This window comes from Pelodiscus sinensis, chromosome 17 (assembly GCF_049634645.1).
Source record: "Pelodiscus sinensis isolate JC-2024 chromosome 17, ASM4963464v1, whole genome shotgun sequence".
Taxonomy (NCBI): Eukaryota; Metazoa; Chordata; order Testudines; family Trionychidae; genus Pelodiscus; species Pelodiscus sinensis.
This window is the reverse complement of record NC_134727.1, coordinates 38,138,316-38,152,660: the sequence shown is the minus strand read 5'-3', so window position 1 is coordinate 38,152,660 and position 14,345 is coordinate 38,138,316. Positions and strand designations below refer to the sequence as shown.

Here is a 14,345-nt window from a genome sequence, read left to right as displayed (position 1 = left end):
GGGAGGGGGGGGAGCAATGCCGTTCTCCAGCCGTTAACGGCCGGCGGAACGGGCGAGCCCATGGGCGGGGGGGACAGAGCGGTGCCGGGGGGAGCCGGCTCCCTGCGCCCGGCTGGCCGCAAGAGGCGAAACGGGGCCACCGGCTCCCAGCCGGGCCCGCTCTCCACCCCCTACGGACCCCAGGCCCCGGGGCTGACGGGGACCCCCCCCGCTCCCAGCCAGGGACCCCCCCCCGCTCCCAGCCGGGCCCCGGGGCTGACGGGACCCCCCCCCCGCTCCTAGCCGGGCCCCGGGGCTGACGGGACCCCCCCCCCGCTCCTAGCCGGGCCCCGGGGCTGACGGGACCCCCCCCCCCCCCCGCTCCTAGCCGGGCCCCGGGGCTGACACAAGCCGGCCCACCCCCCAGCTCCTACTTCCCCCCCAGTCCAGTTGGGATCTTTGGGGTGGCAGGACTCAGTCCCCCCCTTTCTCCCTTTGGGGCAACCCCCCCCCCGGGTACCCACATTAGGCTCCCAGCTTGCAGCCATTGCCCCCTTGGGCACAGACCTGCCTTGCTTCTTCTGACTGGGATGGTCCAGGCTGCGCCGCGCCCATCTAGACTGAGTTCCCAAGCACGCCTGGGGACGCCTGTCCAGGTAAAAACCCTCCTTGCTGACTTGGGTTTGTGCCAGAACAGCTCTGTGGTCTTTCCTCTGAGCAGGTACATGTATTCGTAAAATGAAAAGTATCATACAGAAACAAGAGTCTTCTCACGTGACAATCAGCTCGCCTGCCCTCTCCCAGCAAAGGCTCCCTACATCCAAGCTGATCAGTCTCTTACATCCCACCAAGGGGATTTTCTGTGATCACAAACGTGTAACAGCTTTGAACCCAGAACAAGCATCTCTGTGAGTCATGCCATTATACAGGTTAGGCCTCTGTTCTTGTCCTCACGAAAAAGGTGATCAGGAAAAAAAAGTCGCATCCTCAGGGTGCAGTTTCAAAAGACTGGGTCTAGAGGTGGGTAATTTGCCTTCCTCTCTTCCTAAGTATTTTCAAGGAAACACATTTAACTAAAAATTCAATCTTGTTTGGCCCATAATTTTAACATAAACAGTTGCAATTTTAATACAATGAACTCTTAAGGTATCTAAAGTTAATTCAATAAGTTTTGTCCAGGTTATTGCTGTGTATGTTTCAGAAATAACAGGGTGTGATGAGCCTTCCCACTACTCTTAGGAGCTAGACTCAGGACAACCCGTTCAGATCTAATCACAACCAATAGCTACGGAAGACTTCACTCTGGCTAGGGTATCGCTGTCTATGCCAGGATTCCTTGGAGACTACAGGCCCAACCCTAGCCTGCCACAGTTAATTGGCGCATCACTAACACGCATCCCCAGCAGATCAGATGCTGAAGCGTAATTCCTGTCCATGAGGACTATGCCCTCCACTTTGCCTCTGGTTTTGCTGCTCTGAAGTGATTCTCAGGGGTCTGCATCTGAGGGAGGGAGATACCTGCCTGTCTGCATCTGGCTTTACTAAAGGAGAAGAAGCCCTTGACTGACAGGTCCCAAGGTTTTTTACAAAACATGAAAGTAGATGCTCTGCTTCAGAGGTTGTTCTCTTCCCATAATTCAGGGTTAGGTGACTTCTTTCATTCTACTGAATCTTGGTTTGGTGCCTTGGTTAGACAGGTTTTTGGAACTCGTTTCATTTCACATATCAGATTTATTTCAGTATCCCTGTCCTTTCATCCTACCAATAGGGGCGACTCTATGGGTGCTCCAGGGCTCAGACACCCACCCAAAAAAAATAGTGGATGCTCAGTACCCAGGACCAGAGCTGGATTGTGGAATGTGATGAGTTCTGTGCTGCTAACAACCTCTGCCCTTGGGGCAGGGAGTTTGTTTATATACAGAACAGGATGATTAAGATAACAAAACGCTTGTCATTAATTAAGAATCATTAGATGATCCTGAAAGCAGTCTCATGTACTCCAGTTAAAAGACAGGAAACAAACCATAGGAATAAATAATCCATTCTCAGAAAGATAAAGAGTGGTGTCCCCAAGGAGCTTGTACTGAGACCCGTGGTATTCAGCATATCCAAAAATGATCTTCAGAAAGGATCAACTGAGGTGCCAAAGTTTACAGATGATACAAAATTACTCAAGATAGCTAAGTCTAAAACAGACATCAAAGAATTCCAAAGGGATCTCACAAAATTGGGTGACTTAGCAACAAAGTGACAGTTGAACTTCTATGTTACATGCAAAGTAATGCATGTAGTAAAATATCATTCCTACTATACCGACAAAATATTGGTGCCTAAATTGGCTGTTACTCATCAACAAAGAGATTTTGGAGTCATTTGCTGTAGAGTACTGCAGATTCATAGAATCTTTCTCTTTGTGCCTGAATCATCCTGAACTCGTTCTGCAGCTTCAGAACACTTAAAAATTATCTCCAGTCATCAATGGGATAGGCACAAATGAATAATTTCTTAGCGTCCTTAACATGCACCAAAACAATAGCAGGGAACCTAGATGTAAATTAGATTGCTTGCAGTTTTATCCGGAAAGCTACAGTGAGATATGTCTTTAAACTGGGATGTTAGTGAAGACAACATGTAGGTGATTGCAATAATTTTAATATACAATAATTCATGATCATCTAATTATGTAATTCATAATAATTGAATCATTCTTACAAAAGTAAAGATGCCAATAATAGGCACATTCAATAATTAAAATATGAAAGTGTTTAAATATATTGTGAAAATAGCCTCCCCCAAAACTGACAGGGTATCTCCCCAAGTGCACACTCCTCTTCAAAAACACCTACTGACAGAAAGAAAAGTCAGTGCCTACGATTGAACCCTTCACACAGACAACTTTCCAAGCACTATGAAAGTAATTTATCATTTTCCAGTAAGTGACCTCTTCCGTGTCAGCATATGTTCATCGTTCTATCACAAACAAAGAAATGGTGCTTTTGTAACTCAGTATTTATTGAACTTTATCATTGAGGCTATTAGGAATATAAAGCTTATCTTTCCAGATTAGTTATTTTTATTCCCTTTTTGCTTTCTCAGCTGCAGCATATAGCCTTTAAGTTGCACGAGTTATACATTAATGCTCTATGTACTACTGGGGAAATTCTGTTCCAAAAATTAAAAGTTATGTGCACAATATTTTAAAATTGTCTATATTTTATTTGTCAAATTAACAATCACACCAGTTTCAATTCTTTTGGTAATTTATTTGAAAATACCTGTCAGCAACTATGTCTGCGACAATAAAGACAAGAAGATTAAGGAAATGTTTTTTGACAAATGGATTCCTTACTAGGTACATTAATAAAGAGCTTTGAGTAATAATTCATTTAAACGACAATATAGAAATGTATTTCCCGCGTCCCTCAGAAGCAGCTCAAAGGCTTGAGGGAGTGAGGGGTAATGGAGGAGTTAAAGGAGAGGGAAGTAATGGCTGGGAATTGCCTAATAGTTTTTTATTTGGGAGGGGGAGCGTTAGGGAATTGGGGAGCCTCCTCCATGTAGACCCTAGTTGACCCCTCAACTCTCCTATTCATTCAGACATATTTGCCCATCCCCATCTGTCCCTTCACTCCCTCTCAACAACCCCTCCTCTCCAAGCCTCATGTTTCCCTGCTATGGATGTGAATGGATAACTGGGTGAGGCTTACAAGATAACGGTTAACCGGAGCCTGGGAGCTGCTAATGGCCCACTGCGGGTGGAGGGCTACTCCAGCCCTGCCAGGTCCACTCGCTGCAGACTGGGGTGAGAGCTGGCAGCCTCACGTGAAGCCAGGAGCCCCGTGTGGGGCCCAGGTAGAAGCAGCCCACAGAGCTGACAGCCCTGTGGGATGGGGGCTGCTTCAGCCGGGATGGGACAGTCCCCCACCTGGGATCCCACTTAAAACCAGTTAAACCTCACATTTAACTGGTAAACTGATTAAATGGGATTTTACATTCCTAGTCCCTGCACACACACCCATTCCCATGTGTCCCTGTACTCCCACTTAGCCACCACTCTGTCCCCCCATCCCAATTTGCCCGTGCACCTCCCATTCAGCACCCAGCCTAGTCTCTCCCCTCATGAGCCCTAGTCTAGGTGATGCCTCCCCAGCCCTGTGTGCTCTGCTTTGTATATCTTCCCCCCATATCGGGTGCTTCCTCACTTGGCCCCATTGGCGGGGTGTTGTGAGGACCACTGCCTCTCCTGCCTTTCCACAATTGGCTGCTCTGGCCTGTGAGCCTGCTGCCCTCTGTTCTGGCACCACAGCAGCCCCTGGTGGGCAAAAGGCCTAATTGGATTGCCTCTCCAACAGAATGTGAAAAAAAATCTGCAGGGCACATGAATTATACATGTGCACAATAGCATAGAATTCCCCTAAGAGTAGGCCTGCCAAAACAGAACCATTGCAAGCAGAACTGAGTGTGCAGCTCTGTTAAGCCCTTGCAAGGACATGAGACAGCCAGCCCAACGTTTTTCAATAGCAATGGTGACTTTTTGTAGTATGGATACCTGTCCACTGGGAACCAAACTAATTTCGGACGGGACACCAAATAGCCAAGAAATGGGAGCTGCTTTTGATTACAGGCAACCTGGATTGATTTATACTTGGAAATCTTATCTAGGCCGTTCAGTCCTCTGTTGGGAGAGTTATTCAAAAACAATTTCTTATTTAAATGAGAGTTAAAAGAAAACACCAGTGTCTGTGGAATTTGGTGAGATTCCAATGGCTTTTCACCTACTTTTTCCTACATCCAGAATAACCCTCCCACTGCAAGAACCAGTCATAGAGAAGCTCTGGTCAGTGACTTTGTCCTCACTCAGTCTGTGTATTTCCAGGCTCTGTGCTATGTTTTGGTTTGTGAAATGCATCATTGCTTCTCCTGCAGTTTATGAGGCACAGAAATAGCCCCTTCCCACCCCAGAGAAGTTAGTGTTTAGAGAAAAGGTTTTGTAATGTAACAGCAGCTTAGCTCTAAAATAAAGTCACAGCAAGTGGCTGAGGTACCAAGGGGCCATCTAGGGGGAATGTGAGACTGAAGTTTGAAGAGCTGCCCTCCCCCAGAACAAGACTTGATGAAAAGTCTGTCTGCATGAGTATGAAGCCACAGACCACAGGGCATTTTTCATTCTTGTACTTATGGCTCTCTCTACACTTCTAGCCATCATTAACCAAGATGCCTTGCAGACCTGGCAGAGGTAAGTGGAAGTGTTTCAAGGTGTCGCTTGTTTCTTCCTCATATACTAAATCCAGAACGTGGTGATGGGTAGTTGCAGCACCACTCCTAGAGCGTGGATTTACAGCCACACTATCTGCTAGAATAAGTTGCATGTTCCGGGGCCACCCCTATATACTAAACATGAGAGCTGCTGCAACTTTACCCAGTGCTTTCATATATGCTACAAACTTCACTTGGTGTAAATACCATTGTTAAGCACAAGGGAACCCCAATTTATTTTTTTCTACATTGACAAGACCAATATCATGTACCCTTGCTCTAGTCCTGTTTATGCAGTGTTAAGCAAACAATCACACTGGTTGTGAAGACATGAGGCCACCAAGGAGTTCAGCAGCATTGCCCAATAACTCCCTGGTCCCATCAATATACTTTTAACCATTCAATTGCACTGATTTTTAATTCTTTCTACTCGCAGCTCTGGATGGGGGCAGTAAGTGTCATCAAACTGATTTATGTGTAACTTATGAAAACAAAAGTGAACTTTTTTTAATGATGTGGCTTAAATTACTTTTAAACCAAAAATAAACGTGAAGCAGTCACACCAATCACGCACCTGGCCAATCTCTGTCACCTTCACACTGTCTCTCTCGCTCAGGCATTGTAAAGTGAAAGAAAGGGCGGAACGGTTGCCAGCCCCAGTAATGATCTAACACTGGCTTCACATGACCTGCCTGGGAGGGACAATCAGCTGCTTACTTATAGACACACCTCCACCCTCCCGTGCTTGAGGATGTGTTACAGGGACGACAGCAGCGGTGAAAGGCAGGGGATTGAATTCTAGATCAGGTGTTGGCCAGCGATCCAGCCCCCTTCTTGGCTGCAGCCAGCAGGAGGTGAGCAAAGGAAACAGCTGCTGAGGGGTACAGTGGTGGAGAGGTACTTGATGGAAACTATCGGGGTGGCCACTCCATTAAGAGACTTACAGCCTGTCATTAGATCTATGAATGTATTTCTTTAAAAAAATATTGCAGGCTTTTCAGAGCGGGGAGCACGTCTGCCGTCCTGTTTGGGCAGTGCCTGGCATAGTGAGTATGTAAGCAAGGTCTGTACCTACCCTTCGGGTAAGGGTGGCCACTGAGCACCTTTCCTGGGGGGTTTTGCAGTTATGGGGTTCCCCAACTTGGCCAATCCACAGGTGCATCCGGTTAGGTCTCAGATACCAGTTGTTTCTTCTCCTGGGCAAGACTGTTGTTTCAACAGCTGACTGTCAGCTGATGTTGATGCCAGTGACATTTTCACTCAGACCCTGAGGGGTCAGGAGAGAGGAGCTGTGTCATGGAGCGAGTCCTTTGCCACAGCTGTTATTCAGCTCCTGCACTTGCCAGCAGCAGCTGGGTCAGCAGTTGGTGTTGGCAAAGAGGGACTAATTGCTGGCTTAATGTAATTAGAAGAAGGCATCTGCTCAGCTCTGGGTTGGAACCTAGGCTGGTAACAGTAATTTGGGGGGTGGGGGAGGGATCAAACTGATAAATAAATTTTTTGATGCTAGACTTTTTAAAAAGTTTTTCTAGTCAGTGTCACTGAGCCTTTGCCTGGCCTGCCATGGCTTCCTGCTCTTCCCTGCCTGGGTGATGCTGAGCAGCATCAGAAACATCACGCTGGTGCCGAAGGGAAACCCCAGAGCTACGTCTACACTGGCACCCTTTTCCGGAAATGCTTAAAACGGAAGAGTTTTCTGTTATAAGTATTTCCGGGAAAAGTGCGTCTACATTGGCAGGATGCTTTTCCGGAAAAGCACTTTTTCCGGAAAAGCGTCTGTGGCCAATGTAGACGCGCTTTTCCGGAAAAAAGCCCCGATCGTCATTTTCGCGATCGGGGCTTTTTTGCGGAAAAGACTACTGTGCTGTCTACACTGGCTCTTTTCCGGAGCAGTTTTTCCGGAAAAGGACTTTTGCCCGAACGGGAGCAGCATAGTTTTTCCGGAAAAACACTGACAATTTTACAGTAGATCGTCAGTGCTTTTCTGGAAAAGCAAGCGGCCAGTGTAGACAGCTGGCAAGTTATTCCGGAAAAGCGGCTCCGGAATAAGTGGCCCAGTGTAGACACAGCCCAGGAGAAGAGCATCGTCAGGAAGTAGCAGTTTAAGTGCCAGTGCAGCAAGGCTAAGTTCCAGGAGAACTTGATCCAGGTGTACCGTGTGAAGGGCATCATCCAGTATGCCCTTGTGATCTTCTGCGTGGGATCTGAGACGTCTGTGATGGCCACTTCGGCAGCTAGTCTGCAGAACTAGATCCTGACTGCCTTGCTGGCTGAGATCACGGCGTGCATGAAGGGCAAGCTGGAAAACACGTTGATGCATCACAACGCCTGACCCTCAAACCACCCCATAAATGCAGGTCATGGATCATTGTTGTTGGGAAATACATGGACTGTCTCCAGGTCTGAGCCTAGGCCACTCTGTTGAAGACGATTTGATGTATGTTGAAGGATGATAAGCCAGCTGGCTGTGAAGATAAGGGGCTGAGTTCAGCTGTCCTGAACATTGCCTCTCTGCCAAAATTAACCAATGACTTAAGGTTTTCCTGCACCCCAAAACTTGACATTGCAGTTGAGGTGGCCAGCCATCCGAAACCAGCTGGAGATCTCTTTTTGCCAGACGTGATTTCAGTCTTAGGTCTATGCCCAGTGACTGGGCAAGAATAACATCTGCGGCAGTTTGGGGCAGTTCTTTCGCGAATGTGGATATGAGAAGGAGAAAAGGCACAAGGTGGTTTGAAGCTGGAAAGGAGATTTCAAGAATCCACTCCTGAAGGGTGTCCTCGGGAGAACACCAGCTCCTTCCATGCTGAGGGGAGGGAGCCTTAACAGCTGGAGAGTTGGCAATTGATTTAAGAGAGCCAGTTCTACTGGATAGAGGCAGCTGGTCTCCCTGGCTGAGCCATCAGTGTCACCGGCTGGGGGACGAGGGAGATTCAGATCCTTTAGCCCAGCACGTAAGTGTATCAAATGCACAGCACTGAATGTGCAGGCGTGCCTTTGCACTCCCCAGCCCTCCTTCGGTGCACTGCTGCCTGTCTCTGCAAAGCTTAAATGAAATGACATAAGGGTAATACAGTTTGTCTCGCTCTCCCTGGGAGCTGCCTCTTCCTTACACTGGCTCCTGTGTGTCTGACTGACATTCCACCATCCCTCCTCCAGCCCCCCGCCATGGCCACCTCCAACAGCAGGAGTGGCTGCAGCTCTGTGAGACTGTTTCCCGGTGCTTTCCATATATTGCAGACACCACTCGGGGTCTGTGCCTGGGAAGGAATGAGGCTCAGGTGGTGCAAGACATTGGGGAGGGCAGACATTGATGGCTTAGTGAACTACACATGCCCTGTTCCCAGAGCGGATGCCTTATGCGCATTAGCTCCCCCAGCCCCTCTAAGCACTGCCTTTTCCATTCCTCTAGCCCACCTACCCTGCCATCTGACGGATGTAAGTTGCACACAGAGATGAGAGGCGCTGGTCCTATGTTGATAGGCCCTGTGTCTCTCTGCTTCTCTTCCCACCCAATCTGGCCCCACTGTCTGGCCAACCCTATGTGCATTCGCTTTTCTTTGCTCTGATTGGGAGGTTGCGGAATCTCCATCTCTGGAGATATTTAAGAGCAGGTTGGACAGACATCTATCAGGGATGGTCTAGACAGTACTGGGTCCTGCCATGACCACAGGGGACTGGACTCGATGGCCTCTCGAGGTCCTTTCCAGTTCTAATGTTCTATGTTTCTATGATTGACTGGGTGTCACAAATCCAGCTTTATGGGACTCAGGGGAGAGCAATGTCCTCTGTGACGAGTCTCATGGAGTAATTGCCTGGAATGCGTTTCACCTGAAGAGCAGGTGGCAGGGACTGTGATAGGCAAAGTCAGTGTGGGGACATTGGGGCTCCTCCTCAGAAAAAGTACACCGGCGAAATTTACCAGAACATTTCCCTCGGACGCAACTGTCTCACATCGGCAACTGTTTCCTCGCTAACACTTGTCACAAATGCAAATGCTTTCAACTAATGTGTGTCACAGAAGCTCCACCAGAGATGGTTTTTGTTGTGGCAGTGCCAGCCGAAGGGATCTGGCACGTGGACCAAAACTGTGTGGAGCAAATGAGTCAGCTTTGTCTGGAAGGGCTCTGTGCACTGTTGAGATCACGAACATTTTGGCTTGAGTTTGCCATGACTTTCACTGCAGCGAGGTTGCATTTGGCTAACCAGTGTTGCGGGAGCTGCTGAGCTTGGCTGACTGCTAGCAACTGCCCTTTGCCTTCTGTGATGCATTTTGGAAGGTCTTGCAAAATGAAGTGAAACTGCTGTTCAGGCCAGGGCCATTGAACTACACATCTGAGTCAGGATGCCCCTTTGAGGCTGGCTATCGGGGTGGGGGGAGGGCTTTCCCATCTCATTTCCCACCCCTATTGAGAGGGAACCACTTTTATCTGTCTGCCTCCTTTCACAGCCTGTGCCAGAGGAATGGAAGCGAGATGTGTCCTGAAAGAGCTGTGAGCAGAGACCTAGGGGGCTGCTCTGAGCAAGCAGCTGCTCACATGCCCCAGCAGTGGTGCAGTATGAGAACCTAAAAAGCACGGCCTAGAAGGAAAAGCCAAGCACATTCTGGTGCCAAAACACCTGCTGAGATTGCAGGCCAGGAAATTCTTTTGGATGTGCCTGTTTGGAAAGAACTGCATCCTCCTGTTTGTAGCACTGGAGTATTCCTTTTAATACAGTCAGCTGGCTGCATGGGCCTTTTTCGGTGGCTGGCACGATAAAGTCTGTGAAAATGGATTAGCTCCATAAATTGCAGTTATAGAAAGACAGACCCGTGTTGCAAGAATAATTATTCAAATTACGGTGTGTTTTATAGGCTGTTTGATGTGTGATCATTAGCTGTGGCTATGCCCAGGGCATAGTACCCTAAATTCTCATAGTACCCTTCCCCCCTTCCCATTCTCCACCTGGAAGACTGCAGGGGGGAACCCCTAACAGCCCTAAAAGATTGCAGCAGTGGGGGGGTACGGGCTTTTTCTGCAAAGAGGAGGTCTTGTGGAGGGTGGAGGGCTTCTGCCCTGCATGTTGGAAAATGTTTACTTGTGCTGCTGGGGGGGGGGAGAGGCAGGACTTGAACCCCTAGCCCCTAACCCTACCCTTCCCCAGCAAATGCCCTATCCCCCAGGTCACTCGAGAGCCCAACTCAGCTCACCGCTAGCTGAATTTCGGCTTTGGCTGTGCCAGTATCTTACTTCAGGAGTTAAGGACATAGTGCTCCTGGCTGGGATGGGCATGTTGTAATAACTGTTTCAAACGCTTTCTAAAACTACTTACAAAGTCAGATTTAAAAAACCAGCATCAGTTCCAGGTGGCTCATTTCATGTCCGACTGCAGCTGAGAGGGTTAATGTTTGTTTGACTACTGTGTGGTTTATATACCAGTGCAAATTCAGTGTCCAGTGGCTTAATTATTTCTTTGTTTATTGGACTAGCCCCAGCTCAGTGGTACAGTATATGTGAGTGTTTAGTAGATACATCCTGGCATATCTCAGCAAAAAGGCTATTCGTGGGGTGCTGGGAGCAGGACAAGAGCCAGCTAAATTTGGCTTTTGCCTTTAAATGTAATAATAGCGATCACAGTCCTCTCAAGTCAAAGAGGAATGCTGTAATTTGGTTACTGTGAAGAAAGGGACTTGGCCTTGCAACATACTAGTGGCTATTTTCACAATTCATCAAAAACTCAAGAGCTGACATTAAGCTGGACAATCCTACTGCCTCTCCTAAAGACTCAAAGCCAACGATCAATCTTCCCAGCCTTCTACCTTGTGGCAGACGGATTTCCAAGGGGATTTGAGCTCCTGGATCAATGGAGAAGATTTTCTAGAGCACCAGCCATCTAGCAGGTTATTGTGAGTCAGGTCAAAGCCAGTTAGGCTCTGCCTTTTATATACCTAGCTATCTAGGACCTTAGAGTCATAGAATACTAGGACTGGAAGGGACCTTGAGAGGACCCAGTACTGTCTACACCAGGGGTTCTTAACCTTGTTACCTTCATACCTCCCCTGAAAATGAACTTCATGTTCACACCCCCCTGGGAGCAATTTTGTGCACAGCCTAACCCCGCCCCCTCACCTGACAGGAAGCTAAGGGACGTGGCTAGGACTATAAGAACTCTGCCAGGGTGCTCAGTCGGGGCCCTGCCTCTGAGGGAGACAGAGGCCTGCCCAGAGCTCCTGGCTGACGAGGCTATCTGGCCCGGGCCTCCCACAGCCGCCTTCCCTCAGGCCAGCGAAGGCTTCCCTGCCTGGGCCACTGAGGCCTGGCCAAGCCGGCCAGCAGGGCTACCCTCTGACCCAGAGGAACCCAAGGCTCTACTGGTTCCTGGCGATTCGGAGGACTGGCCTGAACTGAAGGCCCAGCTCAAACCCCAAGACCTGCCTGAACCCTGGGACCTGGCGAACCCGCTGGACGCAGCCGTCCGAGCTAATTCCCAAGTCAGACGGCTGGTGGCGCTGTGGGGTGACTGAACCCCGTTACGATGCCTAAATGAATAATATGAGCTTTTTACTTTGAACCTTTTCCTAACAAATGTACGTAATATTTGAAGATGAAAGTCGGCAATGCTCACGTACTGTTATTGTAGCGTGTCGTCACACAGGCCTGACTGATTCGCACTGCTATTGTCATGTGCCGATCTCTAGACGTTAATAAGAAATTAATGTTTATAATTTTAATTCATAATATTAATTATGAAGAAATCTAAACTTTAGAATTTTATCCAGTGAGAAGGCAATTGCGATACATTTTCTGGGAGGCACCTCACACCTCCCCTGTGTCCCCTTCACACCTCCCCTGGGGAGGCACACCTCACTGGTTAAGAACCCCTGGTCTAGACCATCCCTGATAGATGGCTATCTAACCTACTCTTAAATATCTCCAGAGATGGAGATTGCACAACTTCCCTAGGCAATTTATTCCAGTGTTTAACCACTCTGACAGTTAGGAACTTTTTCCTACTGTCCAACCTGAACCTCCCTTGCTGCAGTTTAAGCCCATTGCTTCTTGTCCTATCCTCAGAGGGCAGGAAGAACAATTTTTCTCCCTCCTCCTTGTGACACCCTTTTAGACACCTGAAAACTGCTATCGTGTCCCCTCTCAATCGTCAATTTTTGAAACTAAACAAGCCCAATTCTTTCAGTCTTCCTTCATAGGTCATGTTCTCTAGACCTTTCATCATTCTTGTTGCTCTTCTCTGGACCTTCTCCAGTTTCTCCACATCTTTCTTGAAATGTGGTGCCCAGAACTGGACACAACACTCCAACTGATGCCTAACCAGTGCAGAGTAGAGCGGAAGAATGACTTCTCGTGTCTTGCTCACAACACACCTGTTACTGCATCCTAGAATCACATTTGCTTTTTTTGCAAGTGTCACACTGTTGACTCATATTTAGCTTGTAGTCCATTATCATCCCTAGATCCCTTTCTGCTGTACTCCTTCCTAGACAGTCACTTCCCATTCTGTATGTGTGTAACTGATTGTTCCTTCCTAAGTGGAGCACTTTGCATTTGTCCTTATTAAACTTCATCCTGTTTACCTCAGACCATTTCTCCAGTTTGTCCAGATCATTTTGAATTATGACCCTATCCTCCAAAGCAGTTGCATCCCCTCCCAGCTTGGTATCATCTGCAAACGTAATAAGCGTACTCTCTATGCCGATATAACATTGCACATCCCCATAGTATCTGAGCAATGCTCAGGAAAGACTCCACGCAGTGATGAAAGTCCTGTGGGCCAAACTATGCTGTCATAGAAGAACAGTTTCAGTTAATACAGTCTTTGTAGCATATCCATTTCAAAAGAGGTTTGTTTCGTTTCAGCACAGAGAAAAAGTGAAGTCTCAAAAAGAAATTGCTCATTTAAGCATAAGCTATTTACTGTACAACCCATTTCACTAAGGACAGTGCGTGCAACTGCCTAGCTAGATAACATCGCAGAGATAATGGGGTTATATTTGGATGGAGCATAACAGCGCAATGTGATTTGATAAGCATTTTCCACAGGGCAAAGGGCCTTTTGCAAAATCTGATAATTTTATCCTGCAGGAAACACTTGTTCTCCCAGCAGCAGGATCTTTCTGCTTAGTAGTCAAAGGCTATGACTACACTTTTCTTCAGAAAAAGGTACGCAAATTGTGCTCTGCAATTTGCATAACTTTTTCGGATTCTTTTTTTGGAAGAGGCTTTTCCAAACATCTGCACTGGGCCAAATTTCAGAAAAACCTCCTCTTTCGGAAGAGCCCTTCTTCCTCGTGAAACAAGGCTTACAGGGCTTCCGAAAGAGAACATAAGAACATAAGAATGGCCGTACTGGGTCAGACCAAAGGTCCATCTAGCCCAGTATCCTGTCTACCGACAGTGGCCAGCACCAGGTGCCCCAGAGAGGGGGACCGAAGACAATGATCAAGCGATTTGTCTCCTGCCATCCCTCTCCAGACTCTGACAAACAGAGGCCAGGGACACCATTTTATCCCCTGGCTAATAGCCTTTTATGAACCTAACCTCCATGAAATTATCTAGCTTCTCTTTAAACTCTATAATAGTCCTAGCCTTCACAGCCTCCTCTGGCAAGGAGTTCCACAGGTTGACTACACGCTGTGTGAAGAAGAACTTTCTTTTATTAGTTTTAAACCTGCTCCCCATTAATTTCATTTGGTGTCCTCTAGTTCTTCTATTTAGGGAACTAATAAATAACTTTTCTTTATCGGCCCTCTCCACACCACGCATGATTTTATAGACCTCTATCATATCCCCCCTCAGTCTCCTCTTTTCTAAACTGAAAAGTCCCAGTCGTTTTAACCTCTCCTCATATGGGACCCGTTCCAAACCCCTAATCATTTTAGTTGCCCTTTCCAAGGACAAAATATCTTTTTTGAGGTGAGGAGACCACATCTGTACACAGTATTCAAGATGTGAGCGTTCCATAGTTTTATACATGGGCAGTAAGATATTCTGGGTCTTATTTTCTATCCCTTTCTTAATAATTCCTAGCAACCTATTCGCCTTTTTGACCGCCACTACACACTGCGTGGAAGTTTTCAGAGAACTGTCAACGATAACTCCAAGATCTCTTTC

The 14,345-nt window shown here is 47.6% G+C and overlaps 1 protein-coding gene across 5 annotated transcripts in view; it reads left to right on the top strand.

Annotated features, from left to right (window-relative positions):
• Positions 1-477: 477 nt before the first annotated feature.
• The window catches only part of FAXDC2 (fatty acid hydroxylase domain containing 2), a 28,683-nt gene continuing 14,815 nt past the window's right edge, over positions 478-14,345 (top strand). Inside the window, exon 1 of one of the 5 annotated variants that reach the window (XM_075900604.1) lies at positions 478-635. In XM_075900604.1, the coding sequence (XP_075756719.1) occupies positions 570-635 (66 nt within the window). In that variant the 5' untranslated portion in view covers positions 478-569. Of the gene's footprint in view, positions 636-5,029; positions 5,216-5,932; positions 6,133-8,167; positions 8,190-14,345 lie in introns of those variants that run through there. The other 4 variants (XM_075900606.1, XM_075900605.1, XM_075900607.1 and 1 more) reach the window with 4 other exon arrangements.